This window comes from Ranitomeya variabilis, chromosome 8 (assembly GCF_051348905.1).
Source record: "Ranitomeya variabilis isolate aRanVar5 chromosome 8, aRanVar5.hap1, whole genome shotgun sequence".
Classification (NCBI taxonomy): domain Eukaryota; kingdom Metazoa; phylum Chordata; class Amphibia; order Anura; family Dendrobatidae; genus Ranitomeya; species Ranitomeya variabilis.
Genome location: NC_135239.1, coordinates 46,551,775 through 46,575,619, shown reverse-complemented (window position 1 = coordinate 46,575,619; position 23,845 = coordinate 46,551,775). Strand labels below are relative to the sequence as shown.

Sequence of the window (23,845 nt, the reverse complement as noted above, 5' to 3'; positions counted from 1 at the left end):
TCTCTCAACTTTCTCTTCACAATATCCCACAGATTCTCTATGGGGTTCAGGTCAGGAGAGTTGGCAGGCCAATTGAGCACAGTAATACCATGGTCAGTAAACCATTTACCAGTGGTTTTGGCACTGTGAGCAGGTGCCAGGAAGCATGAAGTGCTCCAAAATCTCCTGATAGCTAGCTGCATTGACCCTGCCCTTGATGAAACACAGTGGACCAACACCAGCAGCTGACATGGCACCCCACACCATCACTGACTGGGTACTTGACACTGGACTTCAGGCATTTTGGCATTTCCTTCTCCCCAGTCTTCCTCCAGACTCTGGCACCTTGATTTCCGAATGACATGCAAAATTTGCTTTCATCAGAAAAAAGTACTTGGGACCACTTGGCAACAGTCCAGTGCTGCTTCTCTGTAGCCCAGGTCAGGCGCTTCTGCCGCTGTTTATGGTTCAAAAGTGGCTTTACCTGGGGAATGCGGCACCTGTAGCCCATTTCCTGCACACGCCTGTGCACGGTGGCTCTGGATGTTTCCACACCAGACTCAGTCCACTGCTTCCTCAGGTTCCCCAAGGTCTGGAATCGGTCCTTCTCCACAATCTTCCTCAGGGTCCAGTCACCTCTTCTCGTTGTACAGCGTTTTCTGCCACATTGTTTCCTTCCAACAGACTTACCATTGAGGTGCCTTGATACAGCACTCTGGGAACAGCCTATTTGTTGAGAAATTTCTTTCTGGGTCTTACCCTCTTGCTTGAGGGTGTCAATGATGGCCTTCTTGACATCTGTCAGGTCGCTAGTCTTACCCATGATGGGGGTTTTGAGTAATGAACCAGGCAGGGAGTTTTTAAAAGCCTCAGGTATCTTTTGCATGTGTTTAGAGTTAATTAGTTGATTCAGAAGATTAGGGTAATAGGTCATTTAGAGAACCTTTTCTTGATATGCTAATTTATTGAGACAGGTTTTTTGGGTTATCAGGAGTTGTAGGCCAAAATCATCAGTATTAAAACAATAAAAGACCTGACAAATTTCAGTTGGTGGATAATGAATCTATAATATATGAAAGTTTAATTGTAATCATTACATTATGGTAAATAATGAAATTTAACACTATATGCTAATTTTTTGAGAAGGACCTGTAGTATACAGTGTATAGTGTCAGTGTACAGATAATACACTGACTCACTAATGATGTCTCTAGCTGAAGTCCTTCATCTTTGCTTTTCATTTTCATCCAGCACAGACTGCCATCACTTCTTCCAGCCAGGACTCATCTCTGCATAAAATAACACAGTTACCTAGAGCATGGCTTCCAGACCACATTCCCCACTTTTTCCCTTTCTTCTACACCATGTTCCAAATTATTATGCAAATTATATTTTTCTCGGATTTTCCAAAATGGTCGGTGCAAATGACAGTCAGTCTAATAAAAGTCATCACCCGTTAGAGTATACATCGAGTTTTATTGGAGAAACCTCCCAATGATAACAGTATAATCTCCAAAATGAATAAAAACTCAAAATGCACTGTTCCAAATTATTAGGCACAGTATAATTTCTAAACATTTGATCTGTTTTAAAGAACTGAAAATGCTCATTTGTGGAATTTGCAGCATTAGGAGGTCACATTCACTGAACAAAAAAGATATTTAACTCCAAAACATCCTAACAGGCCAAGTCACATGTTACCATAGGAACCCTTCTTTGTTATCACCTTCACAATGCTCGCCTCCATTGAACTTGTGAGTATTTGGAGAGTTTCTGCTTGTATTTCTTTGCATGAAGTCAGAATTGCCTCCCAGAGCTGCTGTTTTGATGTGAACTGCCTCCCACCCTCATAGATCTTTGTTTGATGATACTCCAAAGGTTCTCTATAGGGTTGAGGTCAGGGGAAGATGGTGGCCACACCATGAGTTTATCTCCTTTCATGCCCATAGCAGCCAATGACTCAGAGGTATTCTTTGCAGCACGAAATGGTGCATTGTCATGCATGAAGATGATTTTGCTCCTGAAGGCACGTTTCTGCTTTTTATACTATGGAAGAAAGTTGTCAGTCAGAAATTCTATATACTTTGCAGAGGTCATTTTCACACCTTCAGGTACCTTAAAGGGCCCTTCCAGCTGTTTCCCCATGATTCCAGCCCAAAACATTACTCCTCCATCTCCTTGCTGACGTTGCAGCCTTGTTGGGACATGGTGGCCATCTGTTATGACCCCAATGGCGAGGGTCTCAGAGGAACGTGGAAGTCTGCAGAATACAAAAATCCAGCTCATAGGGCAGTGGTAACTGGGTTGACCATATATCTACTCCTAACGCCAACACTAGAAGTAGCCGGGGATCATTCCTACGTTGATTCTAGATGACACGCGCCAGCGGGAGAATCTAGCTACCCCTAGTAGAGGAAAACAAAGACCTTTCTTGCCTCCAGAGAAAGGGACCCCAAAGCTGGATAGAAGCCCCCCACAAATAATGACGGTGAGGTAAGAGGAAATGACAAACACAGAAATGAACCAGGTTTAGCACAGAGAGGCCCGCTTACTGATAGCAGAATAAAGAAAGGTAACTTATATGGTCAACAAAAACCCTATCAAAATCCACACTGGAAATTCAAGAACCCCCGAACCGTCTAACGGTCCGGGGGGAGAACACCAGCCCCCTAGAGCTTCCAGCAAAGGTCAGGATATAGATTTGGAACAAGCTGGACAAAAATACAAAACCAAAACAAATAGCAAAAAGCAAAAGGCAGACTTAGCTGATATAACTGGAACCAGGATCAGTAGACAAGAGCACAGCAGACTAGCTCTGATAACTACGTTGCCAGGCATTGAACTGAAGGTCCAGGGAGCTTATATAGCAACACCCCTAACTAACGACCCAGGTGCGGATAAAAGGAATGACAGAAAAACCAGAGTCAAAAAACTAGTAACCACTAGAGGGAGCAAAAAGCAAATTCACAACAGTACCCCCCCCTTAGTGAGGGGTCACCGAACCCTCACCACGACCACCAGGGCGATCAGGATGAGCGGCATGAAAGGCACGAACTAAATCGGCCGCATGAACATCAGAGGCGACCACCCAGGAATTATCCTCCTGACCATAGCCCCTCCACTTGACCAGGTACTGAAGCCTCCGCCTGGAGAGGCGAGAATCCAAGATCTTCTCCACCACGTACTCCAACTCGCCCTCAACCAACACCGGAGCAGGAGGCTCAGCAGAAGGAACTACAGGCACAATGTACCGCCGCAACAAGGACCTATGAAATACATTGTGAATAGCAAACGACACAGGAAGATCCAGACGAAAAGATACAGGATTAAGGATTTCCAATATCTTGTAAGGCCCAATAAAACGAGGTTTAAATTTGGGAGAGGAGACCTTCATAGGAACAAAGCGGGAAGAAAGCCACACCAAATCCCCAACGCGTAGTCGGGGACCCACACCGCGGCGGCGGTTGGCAAAGCGCTGAGCCTTCTCCTGTGACAACTTCAAGTTGTCCACCACATGATTCCAGATCTGCTGCAACCTATCCACCACAGAATCCACCCCAGGACAGTCAGAAGGCTCCACATGACCCGAAGAAAAGCGAGGATGGAAACCAGAGTTGCAGAAAAAAGGCGAAACCAAGGTGGCGGAACTAGCCCGATTATTAAGGGCAAACTCAGCCAACGGCAAGAATGTCACCCAATCGTCCTGATCAGCAGAGACAAAACACCTCAAATAAGCCTCCAAAGTCTGATTGGTTCGCTCCGTCTGTCCATTAGTCTGAGGATGGAAAGCAGACGAAAACGACAAATCAATGCCCATCCTACTACAAAAGGATCGCCAGAACCTGGAAACGAACTGGGATCCTCTGTCTGACACAATATTCTCAGGGATGCCGTGCAAACGAACCACGTTCTGGAAAAACACAGGAACCAGATCGGAAGAGGAAGGCAGCTTAGGCAAAGGAACCAAATGGACCATCTTGGAGAAGCGATCACATATCACCCAGATAACGGACATGCCCTGAGATAGCGGAAGATCAGAAATGAAATCCATGGAGATATGTGTCCAAGGTCTCTTCGGGACAGGCAAGGGCAAGAGCAAACCGCTGGCACGAGAACAGCAAGGCTTAGCTCGAGCACAAGTCCCACAGGACTGCACAAATGACCGCACATCCCTTGACAAGGAAGGCCACCAAAAGGACCTGGCCACCAGATCTCTGGTGCCAAAAATTCCCGGGTGACCTGCCAACACCGAGGAATGCACCTCGGAAATGACTCTGCTGGTCCACTTATCCGGGACAAACAGTCTGTCAGGTGGACAAGACTCAGGCCTATCAGCCTGAAATCTCTGCAACACACGTCGCAGATCCGGAGAAATAGCTGACAAGATAACTCCATCTTTAAGAATACCAACAGGATCAGCGACTCCAGGAGCATCAGGCACAAAGCTCCTAGAAAGAGCATCGGCCTTCACATTCTTTGAACCTGGTAAATACGAGACAACAAAATCAAAGCGGGAGAAAAACAATGACCAGCGGGCCTGTCTCGGATTAAGGCGTTTAGCAGACTCGAGATACATCAGATTTTTGTGATCAGTCAAGACCACCACACGATGCTTAGCACCCTCGAGCCAATGACGCCACTCCTCAAATGCCCATTTCATGGCCAACAACTCCCGATTGCCCACATCATAATTTCGCTCGGCAGGCGAAAACTTCCTAGAGAAAAAGGCACAAGGTTTCATAACAGAGCAACCAGGGCCTCTCTGCGACAAAACGGCCCCTGCCCCAATCTCCGAAGCATCCACCTCAACCTGAAAGGGAAGTGAGACGTCAGGCTGGCACAAAACAGGCGCCGAAGTAAACCGGCGTTTCAACTCCTGGAAAGCCTCCACGGCAGCAGGAGCCCAGTTAGCTACATCGGAGCCCTTCTTGGTCATATCCGTCAAAGGTTTCACAATGCTAGAAAAATTAGCGATAAAACGACGGTAGAAGTTAGCGAAGCCCAAGAACTTCTGAAGACTCTTAACTGACGAGGGCTGAGTCCAATCAAGAATAGCTCGGACCTTGACTGGGTCCATCTCCACAGCAGAAGGGGAAAAAATGAACCCCAAAAAGGGAACCTTCTGTACACCAAAGAGACACTTAGAGCCCTTGACAAACAAAGAATTTTCACGCAAAATTTTAAAGACCAACCTGACCTGCTCCACATGCGAATCCCAATTATCAGAAAAAACCAAAATATCATCCAGATAAACAATCAAAAATTTATCCAGATACTTCCGGAAAATGTCATGCATAAAGGACTGAAAAACTGAAGGCGCATTGGAGAGCCCAAAAGGCATCACCAAGTACTCAAAATGACCTTCGGGCGTATTGAATGCGGTTTTCCAATCATCACCTTGCTTAATGCGCACAAGGTTGTACGCACCACGAAGGTCTATCTTGGTAAACCACTTGGCACCCTTAATCCGGGCAAACAAGTCAGACAACAGCGGTAAAGGATACTGAAATTTGACAGTGATCTTATTTAAAAGCCGATAATCAATACAAGGTCTCAAAGATCCGTCCTTTTTTGCCACAAAAAAGAATCCCGCACCAAGAGGGGAAGAAGACGGACGAATATGTCCTTTTTCCAGAGACTCCTTGATATATGAACGCATAGCGGTATGTTCAGGTACCGACAGATTAAACAGTCTTCCCTTAGGAAATTTACTGCCTGGGATCAAATCTATAGCACAGTCACAGTCCCTATGAGGAGGCAGTGCACTGGACTCAGACTCACTGAAGACATCCTGATAATCAGACAAATACTCCGGAACTTCCGAAGGCGTAGAAGAAGCAATAGACACAGGCAGGGAATCCTCATGAATACCACGACAGCCCCAACTTGAGACTGACATAGCCTTCCAGTCCAGGACTGGATTATGGGTCTGTAACCATGGCAGCCCTAAAACGACCAAATCATGCATTTTATGTAAAACCAGGAAACGTATCACCTCGCGGTGTTCAGGAGTCATGCACATGGTAACCTGAGTCCAATACTGCGGTTTATTTGCTGCCAATGGTGTAGCATCAATACCCCTAAGAGGAATAGGATTTTCTAATGGTTCAAGAGTAAATCCACAGCGCTTAGCAAATGAGAGATCCATGAGACTCAGGGCAGCACCTGAATCTACAAACGCCATGACAGGATAAGATGACAGTGAGCAAATCAAAGTTACAGACAGAATCTCCTGATGAACAGGGTCTCAGGGACAAAAACAATTTACAATTATTCATGAAATTCCTAAACTTAAACCTGTCTCCGGAAAACAGTTCAGGAATCGGTATTTTAGGTTCTGACCTAGGATTTCTGATAACATAGTCTTGTATGCCCTGCACACGAGTAGCCAGCTGGTCCACACTTGTAATCAAGGTCTGGACATTCATGTCTGCAGCAAGCATAGCCACTCTGAGGTAAAGGGGAAGAAGAAAGAAAAAAAAAAAACTCAGAATCTTCTTTCTTATAATCCCTCTTCTGCAACGCATTAAACATTTAATACTGGCCTGGCAAACTGTTATGACCCCAATGGCGAGGGTCTCAGAGGAACGTGGAAGTCTGCAGAATACAAAAATCCAGCTCATAGGGCAGTGGTAACTGGGTTGACCATATATCTACTCCTAACGCCAACACTAGAAGTAGCCGGGGATCATTCCTACGTTGATTCTAGATGACACGCGCCAGCGGGAGAATCTAGCTACCCCTAGTAGAGGAAAACAAAGACCTTTCTTGCCTCCAGAGAAAGGGACCCCAAAGCTGGATAGAAGCCCCCCACAAATAATGACGGTGAGGTAAGAGGAAATGACAAACACAGAAATGAACCAGGTTTAGCACAGAGAGGCCCGCTTACTGATAGCAGAATAAAGAAAGGTAACTTATATGGTCAACAAAAACCCTATCAAAATCCACACTGGAAATTCAAGAACCCCCGAACCGTCTAACGGTCCGGGGGGAGAACACCAGCCCCCTAGAGCTTCCAGCAAAGGTCAGGATATAGATTTGGAACAAGCTGGACAAAAATACAAAACCAAAACAAATAGCAAAAAGCAAAAGGCAGACTTAGCTGATATAACTGGAACCAGGATCAGTAGACAAGAGCACAGCAGACTAGCTCTGATAACTACGTTGCCAGGCATTGAACTGAAGGTCCAGGGAGCTTATATAGCAACACCCCTAACTAACGACCCAGGTGCGGATAAAAGGAATGACAGAAAAACCAGAGTCAAAAAACTAGTAACCACTAGAGGGAGCAAAAAGCAAATTCACAACAGCCATCCACCAACCATCCACTACTCCATCCATCTGGACCACCCAGGGTTGCTCGACACTCATCAGTAAACAAGACTGTTTGGAAATCAGTCTTCATGTGTGTCTGGGCCCACTGCAACTGTTTCTGCTTGTGAACACTGTTTAGGGGTGGCCGAATAGTAGGTTTATGCACCACAGCAAGCCTTTGAAGGATCCTACGCCTTGAGGTTCGAGGGACTCCAGAGGCACCAGCAGCTTCAAATAATTGTTTGCTGCTTTGTAATGGTATTTTGGCAGCTGCTCTCTTTATCCAATTAATTTGTCTGGCAGAAAACCTTCCTCATTATGCCTTTATCTGCATGAACTCTGTCTGTGCTCTGTTTCAGTCACAAATCTCTTCACAGTACGATGATCACTCTTAAGTTTTCGTGAAATATCTAATGTTTTCATACTTTGACCAAGGCGTTTCACTATTTAATGCTTTTCAGCAGCAGAGAGATCCTTTTTATTTCCCATATTGCTTGAAACCTGTGGTCTGCTTTATAATGTGGAACATCATTTTTAAGTAGTTTTTCTTTAATTAGAATCACCTGGAAAACTAATGATCACGTGTTTAAGATTGATTTCAGTGATCCACTGAGCCCTGAGACACAATACCATCCACGAGTTTATTTGAAAAACAAAACAATTAAATCTTTATGACACTTATATCCAATTTGCATAATAATTTGGAACATGGTGTACACTAGACATCTGAATACAGAGGTGCACCCACAAACAATATATAATTGGTTATTATGCAACCTCATAGATTATAAGCTTGCGAGCAGGGCCCTCATTCCTTTTGGTATCTGTTGATCTATGTGTTTATTGTTATGCTTAATGTCCATTGTCTGTACAAGTCCCCTCTAAAATGTAAAGTGTTGGCACTATAGAAATAAAATTATCATAATTACTATTATTAACCGACCATTCCAAATATAAATTATAATCCACCACTGTGCACCCACTAACTTTAAATAGCCACTTTCCTCATTTAATATATAAATTAATTAGCACCTGTACTCTTTCCCCCAATTCATTACCAGTCACTTCATCCTCAACGCCCCCCACTATGTACCTACCACTCTAACCCTAACCCCGATTCATTATAGTTACATGCCCCTCCCGCCCCAATTCATTGTCATGTCTTTCTCTCTCACCCTCTATTCATTATCAACTGCTCTACCCCACATTCAATACATCATTTACTCCCCCACCCTTAAAATTCATTATTTGTTCTTCCCCTAGATCATCATTTGCTCTCCCCACCCCCACCTTCAATTAAATTGCTGTCCCCTGTCCCTCACACTGAATTTATCATTTTGCAGTCCCCCCACTTTAATGTGAAGTCCCCTTCATTCATTGAAGTCCCCTATCACCCTCTCACTTCATCTGCAGTGCCCCTTCATCATTTGCAGCCCCCTATCCCCCTTCCATTTCATCATGAGCAGTCCCACATCAGACACACTTCATCATGTGCAGTCCTGCAGTCCCCTTCTCCCACTTCATCATGTGCAGTCCCCTTACCCCCCACTTCATCATGTGCAGTCCCCTTACCCCCCACTTCATCATGTGCAGTCCCCTTACCCCCCCACTTCATCATGTGCAGTCCCCTTACCCCCCACTTCATCATGTGCAGTCACCCTTACCCCCCACTTCATGTGCAGTCCATCTTACACTCCACTTTATCATGTGCAGTCCCCATTACCCCCCACTTCATGTGCATCATGTGCAGATCACCTTACCCCCCACTTCATCATGTGCAGTCCCCTTTAACCCCCAATTCATCATGTGCAGTCCCCCTTACCCCCCACTTCATGTGCAGCCCCACTTCCCCTTCATCATGCACAATCCCCCTTACCCCCACATCATCATGTGCTGCCCCATTCCATCATGTACAGCCCCACTCTCCCCACTTCATCATGTGCAGTCTCCTTTATCCACTAAACTATCATGTGCAGCCCCACTCCCCCTTCATCATGTGCAGCCCCACTCCATCATGTACAGCCCCACTCAACCATCATGTGCAGCCCCACTTACCCCCTCACTCCATCATGTGCAGTCTCCTTTAACCCCCAAATTCCATCATGTGCAGCCTCCTTACACCCCCCACTTCATAACTTGCAGTTACCCACCATTAAATTTATTTTATAAAGAAAACAAAAAAGTTTGTCATACTTACCTCACCAGTCGCTCCCCTGCAGTGCCTCTCTGCTTCTAGCATCCGGGTCATGTCGGCGTGTGCGTGAGGATGCCATCGCGCATGCCCAACATCTAACCTGGAAGTATAGAGAACATGAAGGGAGCAGTAGCTGCGCAGCCGTCAAGGTGACAGCCAAGCATAGCTCCTGGCCCCAGCGCAGACGTGTGCGTCAACTGTGATGCAGCTGTGTCTGCTGCCAGCCGCGTCACAGTACAGCAGACATGGCTGTGCACAATTTGCTGTGTGGCTGTAGCCACCACCAGGCAGCCGGCCCTGAACAGCTGCTGAGGGAGCGGCCCGGGGGGCATTTGCCTCTTTGCCACCTGGGCCAGTCAGCCCCTGACTATCGTCAGTGTGAATTAGAACAAACGTACACTATAGGAACAGGTCGCTAATGGCTTTGTTCACTCTAGCATCATGGATTTTGTGTACAATCATATCAACAATGCTGAACCCATTTTCTAACAAATACTATCAATTTTACGGGGTTCTTTTAGGGATCTGGTGTTGTTTACACTGTAGATTGTACTTTTTTATAATAGAAAAGCTCAGTAAGCTCTGAACACTTGTAAGAACAGAGCTTTTGCTAATTGATTCTCATATTATTAAAATGCAATTAATTTATTTTATCATCACTAATAAAGACTGACATAATGAGATATACTTACTTTGCGTCTATAGTCACAAATAAATTTAGACAATGTTTTCAGGGCATCTGGTGACTTCTAATTGAGAGAAAACAATCAAAATAATCAGTCAGTGTAGGCATAATAATGTTGTTACAACCAAATGAACATATGTATGTACTATACAGTTTACAGCTGCTATTATGCCGAAATTAATTATGTTTGAATAAAAACAAGTTATCATTTATTGTTATAGATATGTTCAAATTTCAGTGTGAAATTAATTACTGACATTTTTCACTTCAAGAATCTTACTTTTAGTGCTTCAATCAAGCATCCCCATCCGTTACCAGGATCTGTATCTCCTTCACAAATAGAACAAACACAATCAAGTTATTTCATAATGCATCAATATAATCAATGTTGTAACTAGTGTTGAGCGATATCATCCGATATCGAAAAATATCGGTATCGGATTGGATCGGCCGATATGAAAAAAAATATCGGATATCGCCGATACCAATACCCAATACCAATGCAAGTCAATGGGTCCAAAATATCGGAATTAACCCCTTCCCGACCTGTGACACAGCGTATGTGTCATGAAAGTCGGTGCCAATCCGACCTGTGACACACATGCTGTGTCACAGAATGATCGCGTCCCTGCAGATCGGGTGAAAGGGTTAACTCCATTTCACCCGACCTGCAGGGACAGGGGGAGTGGTACTACAGCCCAGGGGGGGTTGCTTCACCCCCCCGTGGCTACAATCGCTCTGATTGGCTGTTTCACTTTCAACAGCCAATCAGAGCAATCTGTAATATTTCACCTATGAAAATTGGTGAAATATTACAATCCAGCCATGGCCGATGCTGCAATAGCATCGGCCATGGCTGGAGACCCCGATCTGGCCCCCCTTCTGACTGACGGCGCGATCTGCAGCCGCCATCAGTGTTCCCTACCCCTCCGTCCTTTCCTAAGCGCCCTCCTCTCCCCTCTGACCCTCCCCCGTCCTCCCCTCCGCCCCCCCCCCGCTGTCTGATCGCACCCCCCTATACTTACCTAGTCCCGGTATCCCTCCCGGTGTCCTCGGTCTTCTCCCATGGGCGCTGCCATCTTGGAAAATGGCGGGCACATGCGCAGTGCGCGCCCGCCGAATCGGCCGGCAGATTCGTTCCTTGTACATTTTGATTGCTGTGATTGATCGCTGTGATAGGTTCTATCACAGCGATCAAAGTAAAAAAATAGTAAATAAACCCCCTCTTTATCACCCCTATAGGTAGGGACAATAATAAAATACAGAAAATAGATTTATTTTTGTTTTTCCTTTAGGGTTAGGGGTAGGGTTAGGGTAGCACTTAGGGTTAGGGTTGCACTTACGGTTAGAGTTGCACTTAGGGCTAGGGTTGCACTTAGGGCTATGGTTGTACTTAGGGCTAGGGTTGTACTTAGGGCTAGGGTTGCACTTAGGGTTGCACTTAGGGTTAGGGTTGCACTTAGGGTTGCACTTAGGGCTAGGGTTACACTTAGGGCTAGGGTTGCACTTAGGGCTAGGGTTGCAATTAGGGTTGCACTTAGGGTTAGGGTTGCACTCAGGGTTAGGGTTGCACTCAGGGTTAGGGTTGCACTTAGGGTTAGGGTTGCACTTAGGGTTAGGTTTGCACTTAAGGATAGGGTTGCACTTAGGGTTAGGGTTGCACTTAGGGCTAGGGTTGCACTTAGGGCTAGGGTTGCACTTAGGGCTAGGGTTGCACTTAGGGTTAGGGTTGCACTTAGGGTTAGGGTTGTACTCAGGGTTGCGGTTAGGGTTGCACTTAGGGTTAGGGTTGCACTTAGGGTTAGGGTTGCACTTAGGGCTAGGGTGGCACTTAGGGCTAGGGTGGCACTTAGGGCTAGGGTGGCACTTTGGGCTAGGGTTGCACTTAGGGCTAGGGGTGGAATTAGGGTTAGGGTTAGAATTAGGGTTAGAATTAGGGTTGCAATTAGGGTTAAGGTTACAATTAGGGTTAGGGTTACAATTAGGGTTAGGGTTAGAATTAGGGCTAGGGTTGGAATTAGGGTTAGAATTAGGCTATGTGTACATGGTGCGGATTTGGCTGCGGATCTGCAGCGGATTGGTCGCTGCGGATTCGTAGCAGTTTTCCATCACGTTTACAGTACCACGTAAACCTATGGAAAACCAAATCCGCTGTGCCAATGGTGCGGAAAATACAGCACGGAAACGCTGCATTGTATTTTCTGCAGCATGTCAATTCTTTTTGTGGATTCCCCAGCATTTTACACCTGCTCCATAATAGGAATCCGCAGATGAAATCCACACAAAAAAACACTGGAAATCCGCGGTAAATCCGCAGGTAAAGCGCAGTGTTTTACCTGCAGAATTTTCAAAAACGGTGCGGAAAAATCCTCACACAAATCCGCAACGTGGGCACATAGCCTTAGGGTTAGGGTTGGAATTAGAGTTAGGGTTGGAATTAGGGTTAAGACTAGGGTTAGGGGTGTGTTGGGGTTAGGGTTGGGATTAGGGTTAGGGGTGTGTTGGGGTTAGTGTTGGAGTTAGAATTGAGGGGTTTCCACTGTTTAGGCACATCAGGGGGTCTCCAAACGCGACATGGCGCCACCATTGATTCCAGCCAATCTTGCGTTGAAAAAGTCAAATAGTGCTCTCTCTCTTTTCCGAGCCCCGACGTGTGCCCAAACAGTGGTTTACCCCCACATATGGGGTACCAGCGTACTCAGGAGAAACTGGACTACAACGATTGGGGTCCAATTTCTCCTGTAACCCTTGGGAAAATAAAAAATTGCAGGGTAAAAAATTATTTTTGAGGAAAGAAAAATTATTTTTTATTTTCACGGCTCTGCGTTATAAACTTCTGTGAATCACTTGGGGGTTCAAAGTGCTCAATACACATCTAGATAAGTTCCTTTGGGGGTCTAGTTGCCAAAATGGGGTCACTTGTGGGGGGTTTCTACTGTTTAGGCACAGCAGGGGCTCTGCAAACGCAACGTGATGTGTTGTGAATTTGTTCTTGGGCTCTGTTGTGAATTTGTTCTTGGGTTCCCTCTGGTGGCCTTTAGCTATATGGCTGGTCTTGGCTGAGTTCAGCTGTTTCATGTTTGCTGCTAGCGGGGCCTATTTAAGCCAGCTGGATCTTTACTTGTTGCCTGCTGTCGGTGTATTCAGTCCTGATTCATTGCTCTCCTGAATATTCCTTGTGTCCAGTCTTCTGCTAGGAGAAGCTAAGTTTGCTTGTTTATTTGCTCATGATTTCCTTTAAAACATTTCTCAGTATATTATGAGTTCAGTCCAGCTTGCTTTAATGTGACTTTTTGCTCGCTGGTTAGTTCTGGGGTGCTGAGGTGCTCCCCCCACATCGTTAGTTGGTGTGGGGGTTCTTGCATCCTCAGCGTGGATATTTTTGGATAGGGTTTTGTACTGACCGCATAGACTCTTTGCTGTCCTCTGTCTATCTAGTGATTAGCGGGCCTCCTTCGCTGAATCTGTTTTCATAACTGCGTTTGTGCCTTCTCCTTTACTCACCGTTATTATTTGTGGGGGGCTGTTCTATACTTTGGGGTTATTTCTCTGAGGCAAGTGAGGCTTTGTTTCCCTCTAGGGGTAGTTAGTTTCTCAGGCTGTGAAGAGACGTCTAGGATTTCTAGGTACGTTCCACGGCTGCTTATAGTGTGTGCGGTTAGGTTCAGGATTGCGGTCAGCCCAGTTACCACATCCCCAGAGCTCGTCCTATGTTCTTTACTTAGCTGGTTAGATTTGTGATCCTAGGCCACTAAGGATCATAACAGTACAGCAGGCCTGAAAGTGTTAAATGCAGCAGAAGAGGGAGAAGAGAAATCCTAAGGTCATTTTTTTTTTCCTCTGCACTGTGTTCAGCTTCTCTCCTCCCCTTAATCTCTGGGTGGTTCTGAATGCAGCTACTGATATGGACATGGAGTCTGTCTTCCAGTGTGGATCATCTCACTGCAAGGGTACAGGGCATTCAGGATTATGTAACCCACAGTCCTATGTCAGAGCCTAAAATACCTATTCCTGAGCTGTTCTCCGGAGATAGATCTAAGTTTTCGAACTTTAAGAATAATTGTAAGTTATTCCTTTCTTTGAGACCTCGCTCATCTGGTGACTCTGTTCAGCAAGTTAAGATTGTTATTTTCTTTGTTGCGTGGCGACCCTCAGGATTGGGCATTCTCGCTGGCGCCAGGAGATCCTGCACTGCTAAATGTTGATGCATTTTTTCTGGCGCTTGGATTGCTTTATGAGGAACCTAATCTAGTAGACCAGGCAGAAAAAGTTTTGCTGACTCTCTCTCAAGGCCAGGATGAAGCAGAGATTTATTGCCAGAAGTTCAGGAAGTGGTCCGTGCTCACTCATTGGAATGAGTGCGCCCTGGCGGCGATTTTCAGAAAGGGTCTTTCTGAAGCCCTTAAAGATGTTATGGTGGGGTTCCCCACGCCTACGGGTCTGAATGAGTCTATGTCTTTAGCCATTCAGATTGATCGGCGTTTGCGGGAGCGCAAACCTATGCCCAATCTGGTGGTATTTTCTGAGCAGAAACCTGAGCCTATGCAATGCGACAGGATTCTGACCAGAGTTGAACGGCAAAACTACAGACGTCAGAACAGGTTGTGCTTTTACTGTGGTGATTCTGCTCATGTTATCTCAGCATGCTCTAAGCGCACAAAAAACTTCGCTAAGTCTGTCACCATTGGTACTGTACAACCTAAATTCATTTTGTCTGTTACTTTGATTTGCTCTCTGTCATCCTACTCAGTTATGGCTTTTGTGGATTCAGGTGCTGCCCTGAATTTGATGGATTTGTCATTTGCCAGGCGCTGTGGTTTTATCTTGGAGCCTTTACAATTCCCTATTCCACTAAAGGGAATTGAAGCTACACCATTGGCCAAGAATAAACCTCAGTACTGGACTCAATTGACCATGTGCATGGCTCCTGCACATCAGGAGGTGATTCGCATTCTGGTACTACATAATTTGCATGATGTTGTCTTATTGGGCCTGCCATGGCTGCAGGCTCACAACCCAGTTCTGGATTGGAAAGCAATGTCTGTGTCAAGTTGGGGTTGCCTGGGAATTCATGGCGATGCTCCTTTGGTATCAATTGCTTCTTCTACTCCTTCTGAAGTCCCTGAATTTTTGTCGGACTACCAGGATGTATTTGATGAGCCCAAATCCAGTGCCCTACCTCCTCATAGGGATTGTGATTGTGCCATAAACCTGATTCCTGGTAGTAAGTTCCCTAAGGGACGACTTTTTAATTTATCTGTACCAGAACATACCACTATGCGGAGTTATATTAAGGAGTCCTTGGAGCAGGGACATATTCGCCCGTCCTCGTCTCCTTTGGGTGCGGGGTTCTTTTTTGTGGCCAAGAAGGATGGTTCTCTGAGACCCTGTATAGACTATCGCCTTCTTAATAACATCACGGTCAAATTTCAGTACCCCTTGCCACTGTTGTCCGATCTGTTTGCAAGGATTAGGGGGGCCAGTTGGTTCACCAAGATAGATCTTCGAGGTGCGTATAATCTTGTGCGCATAAAGCAGGGCGATGAATGGAAAACTGCATTTAATACGCCCGAAGGCCATTTTGAGTACTTGGTGATGCCTTTTGGGCTTTCTAATGCCCCCTCTGTGTTTCAGTCCTTCATGCACGACATCTTCCGAGAGTATCTGGATAGATTTATGATTGTGTACCTGGATGATATTTTGGTCTTTTCTGATGATTGGGAGTCTCATGTGAAGCAGGTCAGGATGGTATTTCAGGTCCTGCGTGCCAATGCCTTGTTTGTGAAGGGCTCTAAATGTCTCTTCGGAGTCCAGAACGTTTCCTTTTTGGGCTTTATTTTTTCTCCTTCTGCTATTGAGATGGATCCAGTCAAGGTCCAGGCTATTCATGACTGGACTCAGCCTACATCTGTGAAGAGTCTTCAGAAGTTCTTGGGTTTTGCTAATTTCTACCGTCGCTTCATCACTAATTTTTCTAGTGTGGTTAAGCCTTTGACGGATTTGACCAAGAAGGGTTCTGATGTGACGAATTGGTCCCCTGCGGCCGTGGAGGCCTTTCAGGAGCTGAAACGTCGGTTTTCTTCGGCTCCTGTCTTGCGCCAGCCTGATGTCTCTCTTCCCTTTCAGGTTGAGGATGATGCTTCTGAGATTGGAGCAGGGGCTGTCTTGTCGCAGAAAAGCTCTGATAGCTCTGGGATGAGACCATGTGCTTTCTTTTCAAGAAAGCTTTCGCCTGCCGAGCGGAATTATGATGTTGGTAATCGAGAGTTGTTGGCAATGAAGTGGGCATTTGAGGAGTGGCGACATTGGCTTGAGGGAGCCAAGCATCGTGTAGTGGTCTTGACGGATCACAAGAATTTGACTTATCTTGAGTCTGCCAAGCGGTTGAATCCGAGACAGGCTCGATGGTCGCTGTTTTTCTCTCGTTTCAATTTCGTGGTTTCATATCTTCCGGGTTCGAAAAACGTGAAGGCTGATGCGCTTTCTAGGAGTTTTGTACCTAACTCCCCGGAAGTTTCTGAACCGACTGGTGTCCTCAAAGAGGGGGTGATTTTGTCTGCCATCTCTCCTGATCTGCGACGGGTGTTGCAGGAGTTTCAGGCCAATAAACCTGACCGTTGTCCACCGGAGAGACTGTTTGTTCCGGACAGATGGACCAGTAGAGTTATTTCCGAGGTACATTCTTCATCCTGGGATTTTTGGTACCAGGGATTTGGTGGCGAGGTCCTTTTGGTGGCCTTCCTTGTCACGGGATGTGCGTTCCTTTGTGCAGTCCTGTGGTATTTGTGCTCGGGCCAAGTCTTCCTGTTCTCGTGCCAGTGGATTGCTTTTGCCTTTGCCTGTCCCGAAGAGGCCGTGGACGCATATTTCCATTGATTTTATTTTGGATCTTCCTGTCTCTCAGAAGATGTCTGTCATCTGGGTAGTTTGTGATCGTTTTTCTAAAATGGTCCATTTGGTACCCTTGCCTAAACTGCCTTCCTCTTCCGATTTGGTGCCACTGTTTTCTCAGAGTGTGGTTCGTTTGCATGGTATTCCGGAGAACATTGTGTCTGACAGAGGATCCCAGTTTGTGTCTAGATTTTGGCGGTCCTTTTGTGCTAAAATGGGCATTGAATTGTCTTTTTCGTCGGCCTTCCATCCTCAGACGAATGGTCAAACCGAACGAACTAATCAGACCTTGGAGGCTTATTTGAGATGTTTTGTTTCTGCTGATCGGGATGATTGGGTGACCTTTTTGCCATTGGCTGAGTTCGCCCTCAATAATCGGGCTAGTTCTGCTACTTTGGTTTCACCTTTCTTTTGCAATTCTGGTTTTCATCCTCGTTTTTCCTCGGGTCAGGTTGAGCCTTCTGACTGCCCTGGGGTGGATTCTGTGGTGGATAGGTTGCAGCAGATTTGGAACCATGTGGTGGACAATTTGACCTTGTCCCAAGAGAAGGCTCAGCGCTTTGCTAACCGCCGTCGCTGTGTGGGTCCCCGACTTCGTGTGGGGGATTTGGTATGGTTGTCTTCTCGTGTTGTCCCGATGAAGGTTTCCTCTCCTAAGTTCAAGCCTCGTTTCATCGGTCCTTATAAGATTTTGGAAATCCTCAACCCTGTGTCATTTCGTGTGGACCTTCCTACATCGTTTGCCATTCATAATGTGTTCCATCGGTCATTGTTGCGGAGATATGTGGTGCCTGTGGTCCCTTCTGTTGATCCTCCTGCTCCGGTCTTGGTCGAGGGAGAGTTGGAGTATGTGGTGGAGAAGATCTTGGATTCTCGTATTTCGAGACGGAGGCTTCAGTACTTGGTTAAGTGGAAGGGCTATGGTCAGGAGGATAATTCCTGGGTTGTCGCCTCCGATGTCCATGCGGCCGATTTGGTTCGTGCCTTTCATTTGGCTCGTCCTGATCGGCCTGGGGGCCCTGGTGAGGGTTCGGTGACCCCTCCTTAAGGGGGGGGGTACTGTTGTGAATTTGTTCTTGGGCTCTGTTGTGAATTTGTTCTTGGGCTCCCTCTGGTGGCCTTTAGCTATATGGCTGGTCTTGGCTGAGTTCAGCTGTTTCATGTTTGCTGCTAGCGGGGCCTATTTAAGCCAGCTGGATCTTTACTTGTTGCCTGCTGTCGGTGTATTCAGTCCTGATTCATTGCTCTCCTGAATATTCCTTGTGTCCAGTCTTCTGCTAGGAGAAGCTAAGTTTGCTTGTTTATTTGCTCATGATTTCCTTTAAAACATTTCTCAGTATATTATGAGTTCAGTCCAGCTTGCTTTAATGTGACTTTTTGCTCACTGGTTAGTTCTGGGGTGCTGAGGTGCTCCCCCCACATCGTTAGTTGGTGTGGGGGTTCTTGCATCCTCAGCGTGGATATTTTTGGATAGGGTTTTGTACTGACCGCATAGACTCTTTGCTGTCCTCTGTCTATCTAGTGATTAGCGGGCCTCCTTCGCTGAATCTGTTTTCATAACTGCGTTTGTGCCTTCTCCTTTACTCACCGTTATTATTTGTGGGGGGCTGTTCTATACTTTGGGGTTATTTCTCTGAGGCAAGTGAGGCTTTGTTTCCCTCTAGGGGTAGTTAGTTTCTCAGGCTGTGAAGAGACGTCTAGGATTTCTAGGTACGTTCCACGGCTGCTTATAGTGTGTGCGGTTAGGTTCAGGATTGCGGTCAGCCCAGTTACCACATTCCCAGAGCTCGTCCTATGTTCTTTACTTAGCTGGTTAGATTTGTGATCCTAGGCCACTAAGGATCATAACAGTGATGCCCGCAGAGCATTCCATCAAAGTCTGCATTTCAAAACGTCACTACTTCACTTCCGAGCCCCGGCATGTGCCCAAACAGTGGTTAAACCCAACTTACCACATATGGGGTATCAGCGTACTCAGGAGAAACTGAACAACAACTTTTGGCGTCAAATTTCTCTTGTTACCCTTGGGAAAATAAAAAATTCTGGGCTAAAAAATTATTTTTGAGGAAAGAAAATGTATTTATTATTTTCATGGCTCTGCGTTATAAAATTCTGTGAAGTACTTAGGGGTTCAAAGTGCTCACCAAACATCTAGATTAGTTCCCTGGGAGGTTTAGTTTCCAAAATGGGGTCACTTGTGGGGGAGCTCCAATGTTTAGGCACACAGGGGCTCTCCAAATGCAACATGGTGTCCGCTAATGATTGGAGCTAATTTTCCATTCAAAAAGCCAAATGGCATGCCTTCCCTTCCGAGTCCTGCCGTGCGCCCAAACAGTGGTTTACCCCCACATATGGGGTATCAGCGTACTCAGGACAAACTGGACAACAAAATTTGGGGTCCAATTTCTCCTGTTACCCTTGGAAAAATAAAAAAACTGGGCTAAAAAAATCATTTTTGAGGAAAGAAAAATTATTTTGTATTTTCACGGCTCTGCATTATAAACTTCTGTGAAGCACCTGAGGGTTTAAAGTGCTCACTATGCATCTAGATAAGCTCCTTGGGGGGTCTAGTTTCCAAAATGGGGTCACTTGTGGGGGAGCTCTAATGTTTAGGCACACAGGGGCTCTACAAACGCGACATGGTGTCCGCTAATGATGGAGATAATTTTTCATTCAAAAAGTCAAATGGCGCTCCTTCCCTTCCGAGCCTTACCATGTGCCCAAACAGTGGTTTACCCCCACATATGAGGTATCGGTGTACTCAGGAGAAATTTCTCAACAAATTTTAGGATCCATTTTATCCTGTTGCCCATGTGAAAATGAAAAAATTGAGGCTAAAAGATTTTTTTTGTGGAAAAAAAGTACTTTTTCCTTTTTACGGATTAATTTGTGAAGCACCAGGGGGTTTAAAGTGCTCACTATGCATCTAAATAAGTTCCTTGGGGCGTCTAGTTTCCAAAATGGGGTCACTTGTGGGGGAGCTCTAATGTTTAGGCAAACGGGGGCTCTCCAAACGCGACATGCTATCCGCTAAAGATTGGAGCCAAATTTTCATTCAAAAAGTCAAATGGCGCTCTTTCCCTTCCGAGCCCTGCAGTGCGCCCAAACAGTGGTTTACCCCCACATATGAGGTATCAGAATACTCAGGACATATTGTACAATAACTTTTGTGTTCCAGTTTCTCTTTTTACCCTTGGAATAATAAAAAATTGTTGCTAAAATATCATTTTTGTGACTAAAAAGTTAAATGTTCATTTTTTCCTTCCATGTTGCTTCTACTGCTGTGAAACACCTGAAGGGTTAACAAACTTCTTGAATGTGGTTTTGAGCACCTTGATGGGTGCAGTTTTTAGAATGGTGTCACTTTTGGGTATTTTCAGCCATATAGACCCTTCAAACTGACTTCAAATGTGAGGTGATCCCTAAAAAAATGGTTTTGAAAATTTTGTTGTAAAAATGAGAAATCACTGGTCAAATTTTAACCCTTATAACTTCCTAGCAAAAAAAAAAAAATTTGTTTCCAAAATTGTGCTGATGTAAAGTAGACATGTGGGAAATGTTATTTATTAACTATTTTGTGTCACATATCTCTCTGGTTTAACAGAATAAAAATTCAAAATGTGAAAATTGTGAAATTTTCAAAAATTTCGCCAAATTTCTGTTTTCTTCACAAATAAATGCAGAAATTATCGACCTAAATTTACCACTAACATGAAGCCCAATATGTCACGAAAAACAGCCTCAGAATCACTAGGATCCGTTGAAGCGTTCCTGAGTTATTACCTCATAAAGGGACACTGGTCAGAATTGCAAAAAATGGCCAGGTCATTAAGGTCAAAATAGGCTGGGTCATGAGGGGGTTAAAATAAACCATTTCTTTCCTTGTAGGTTCATTCTACATGAAGGAAAACAACTAAAAATAATGTAGGATGTATTGGGGGAGGTGGTGGAGACATTAAAGGCATAGAGGTTTAGCCCAATCAAATAGAATAGCACGATTTTTTTTTTTTTTTTAAGACGTTCGGAGTTAAAAAGATATTGACTATGTTAAGATTTTTTTTATTTTGTCAGATATTGATGTTTCACTACTTCCATGCCCTTCACCTTCTTTTTTACTTCTCCCACTCTTTCTTCTTCATCATCCTCAGCAGCAGCATCTTTTTCATCAACATCTTCTTCTGATTCACCTTCTTTCTATTATTTTTTTTTTACATTCTTCATATTCTTTTTATTAAACTATTATTCTTCTTCATATTCCCTCCGCCACACCACCTCCTCACCTCGCCCCTTGTCAGTCGGTGTTCCTCAAGGCTCTGTTCTAGGACCCCTTCTCTTCTCCATCTACACCTTCGGTCTGGGACAGCTCATAGAACCCACGGTATGCAGTACCATCTCTATGCCGACGACATGCAGATCTACCTATCCGGACCTGACCTCACCTCCTTACTTACCAAAATCCCGCACTGTCTGTCTGCTATTTCAGCCTTCTTTTCTGCTCGTTTTCTACAACTAAACATGGACAAAACAGAATTCATCATCTTTCCCCCATCTCACTCTACCCCTCCACCCGACCTATCCATCAATGTCAATGGCTGCTCACTTTCCCCAGTCCCACACACCCGGTGCCTCGGGGTGATCCTCGACTCTGCCCTCTCTTTCAAGCCACATATCCAAGCCCTTGCCTCCTCCTGCCGCCTCAAACTCAAAAACATTTCCCGGATCTGCGCATTCCTTGACCGTGACACCGCTTAAACACTAGTGCATGCCCTTATCATCTCCCGCCTCGACTACTGCAACCTCCTACTCTCTGGACTCCCCTCTAGCACTCTGGCACCACTCCAATCCATCCTACACTCTGCTGCTCGACTAATCTACCTGTCTCCCCGCTATTCCCCAGCCTCTCCCCTATGCCAAGCCCTTCACTGGCTTCCTATCGCCCAGAGACTCCAGTTCAAAACCCTCACAATGACCCACAAAGCCATCCACAACCTATCTCCTCCATACATCTGTGACATGATCTCCCGGTACCTACCAACACGCAACCTCCGATCCTCTCAAGACCTCCTTCTCTACTCCCCCTCATCTCTTCTTCCCACAACCGCATCCAAGACTTCTCCCGTGCTTCCCCCATACTCTGGAACTCTCTACCACAGCACATCAGACTCTCGCCTACCATAGAAACTTTCAAAAAGAGCCTGAAGACTCACCTCTTCCGACAAGCCTACAGCCTGCAGTGATCCTGAACCTACTGAACCGCCGCACAACCAGCTCTACCCTCTCCTAGTGTATCATCACCCATCCCCTGCAGACTGTGAGCCCTCGTGGGCAGGGTCCTCCCTCCTTATGTACCCGTGTGCCTTGTTTTTGCTCATGTTTAATGTGTTTGTCTATATTTGCCCCGTATTTCACATGTAAAGCGCCATGGAATAAATGGCGCTATAAAAATGAATAATAATAATAATAATAATAATAATAAAAGGTGGGACTTTCCTTTATAATGTGACGCAGCACAGCCGTTATTCCTACCCCCTTCCTACCCCCTGCGTTGAGAAACACGTGATGGTGTCTCCGCAGCTCCTCTACTTGCATTTGCATATTTGGGGGCAGTGTTCTGGATCACTGCGTTGAAAAACATGTGATGGTGTCTCCGCAGTGTTGGATGTTTTGGTCTCCACGAGGTCAATCATCCGTGCCTTTATAGTCTTTCTACTAGGCACTGCTCCTGATAGCCAGTTTCCTACTCCACACTGATGAGGGGCAAAAACCCCGAAACAGCTGTCTGTGGATGGATACCATGCTTGGCATAGGTGGTTTTCCTTTATTGGATGTTTTCCTTTATTGGATGCTGCCCTTCCCTTGGTTGTTCCTTCCCGGGGAAAGGCCTGGCTATTCACTGCCTGCGTTGAGAAACACGTGATGGTGTCTCCGCAGCTCCTCTACTTGCATTTGCATATTTGGGGGCAGTGTTCTGGATCACTGCGTTGAGAAACACGTGATGGTGTCTCCGTAGTGTTGGATGTTTTGGTCTCCACGAGGTCAATCATCCGTGCCTTTATAGTCTTTCTACTAGGCACTGCTCCTGATAGCCAGTTTCCTACTCCACACTGATGAGGGGCAAAAACCCCGAAACAGCTGTCTGTGGATGGATACCATGCTTGGCATAGGTGGTTTTCCTTTATTGGATGTTTTCCTTTATTGGATGCTGCCCTTCCCTTGGTTGTTCCTTCCCGGGGAAAGGCCTGGCTATTCACTGCCTGCGTTGAGAAACACGTGATGGTGTCTCCGCAGCTCCTCTACTTGCATTTGCATATTTGGGGGCAGTGTTCTGGATCACTGCGTTGAGAAACACGTGATGGTGTCTCCGCAGTGTTGGATGTTTTGGTCTCCACGAGGTCAATCATCCGTGCCTTTATATTCCTACCCCCTTGGCGTTGTGCGCCGCCTCCTCAGCGTGGTTTGATTCTGTCCCAGAGCCTGCGCTGTTATGGTATCCCTTGGGTATGCGCACTTAGCGCTGCCCGTCTTCTGACATCATTTGTTGTCAGGCTGGCTGCGCCTGTGCGGCCGCGCTGCCCGAGATCCCACCTCACAGTGTCGTCTAATGTAATCCCACTGCGGGCCTGGGATCCATGGGCATGAGCAGTGCATATCCTCGCCTCTCCCCTCCTTCCGGCTTCTTCAGACTGTGCGGCGTCACGGCCGTGGCATGCTATTAGGGATCAGCTGACGGCGCACAGTCTGAACAAGGTGGAGGGAGATGAGAGAGCCTGAGGTGAAGATAT

The 23,845-nt window shown here is 45.9% G+C and overlaps 1 protein-coding gene across 1 annotated transcript in view; it reads right to left on the bottom strand.

The window, feature by feature from the left end:
* LOC143788805 (uncharacterized) overlaps nucleotides 1-23,845 on the bottom strand; it is a 187,703-nt gene that overhangs the window by 96,896 nt on the left and 66,962 nt on the right. Inside the window, exons 11-12 of the mRNA XM_077278707.1 lie at nucleotides 10,453-10,502; nucleotides 10,180-10,236 (exon numbers count right to left, since the gene is read on the bottom strand). Coding sequence (XP_077134822.1) covers nucleotides 10,180-10,236; nucleotides 10,453-10,502 — 107 coding nt within the window. The remainder of the gene's footprint in view (nucleotides 1-10,179; nucleotides 10,237-10,452; nucleotides 10,503-23,845) is intronic.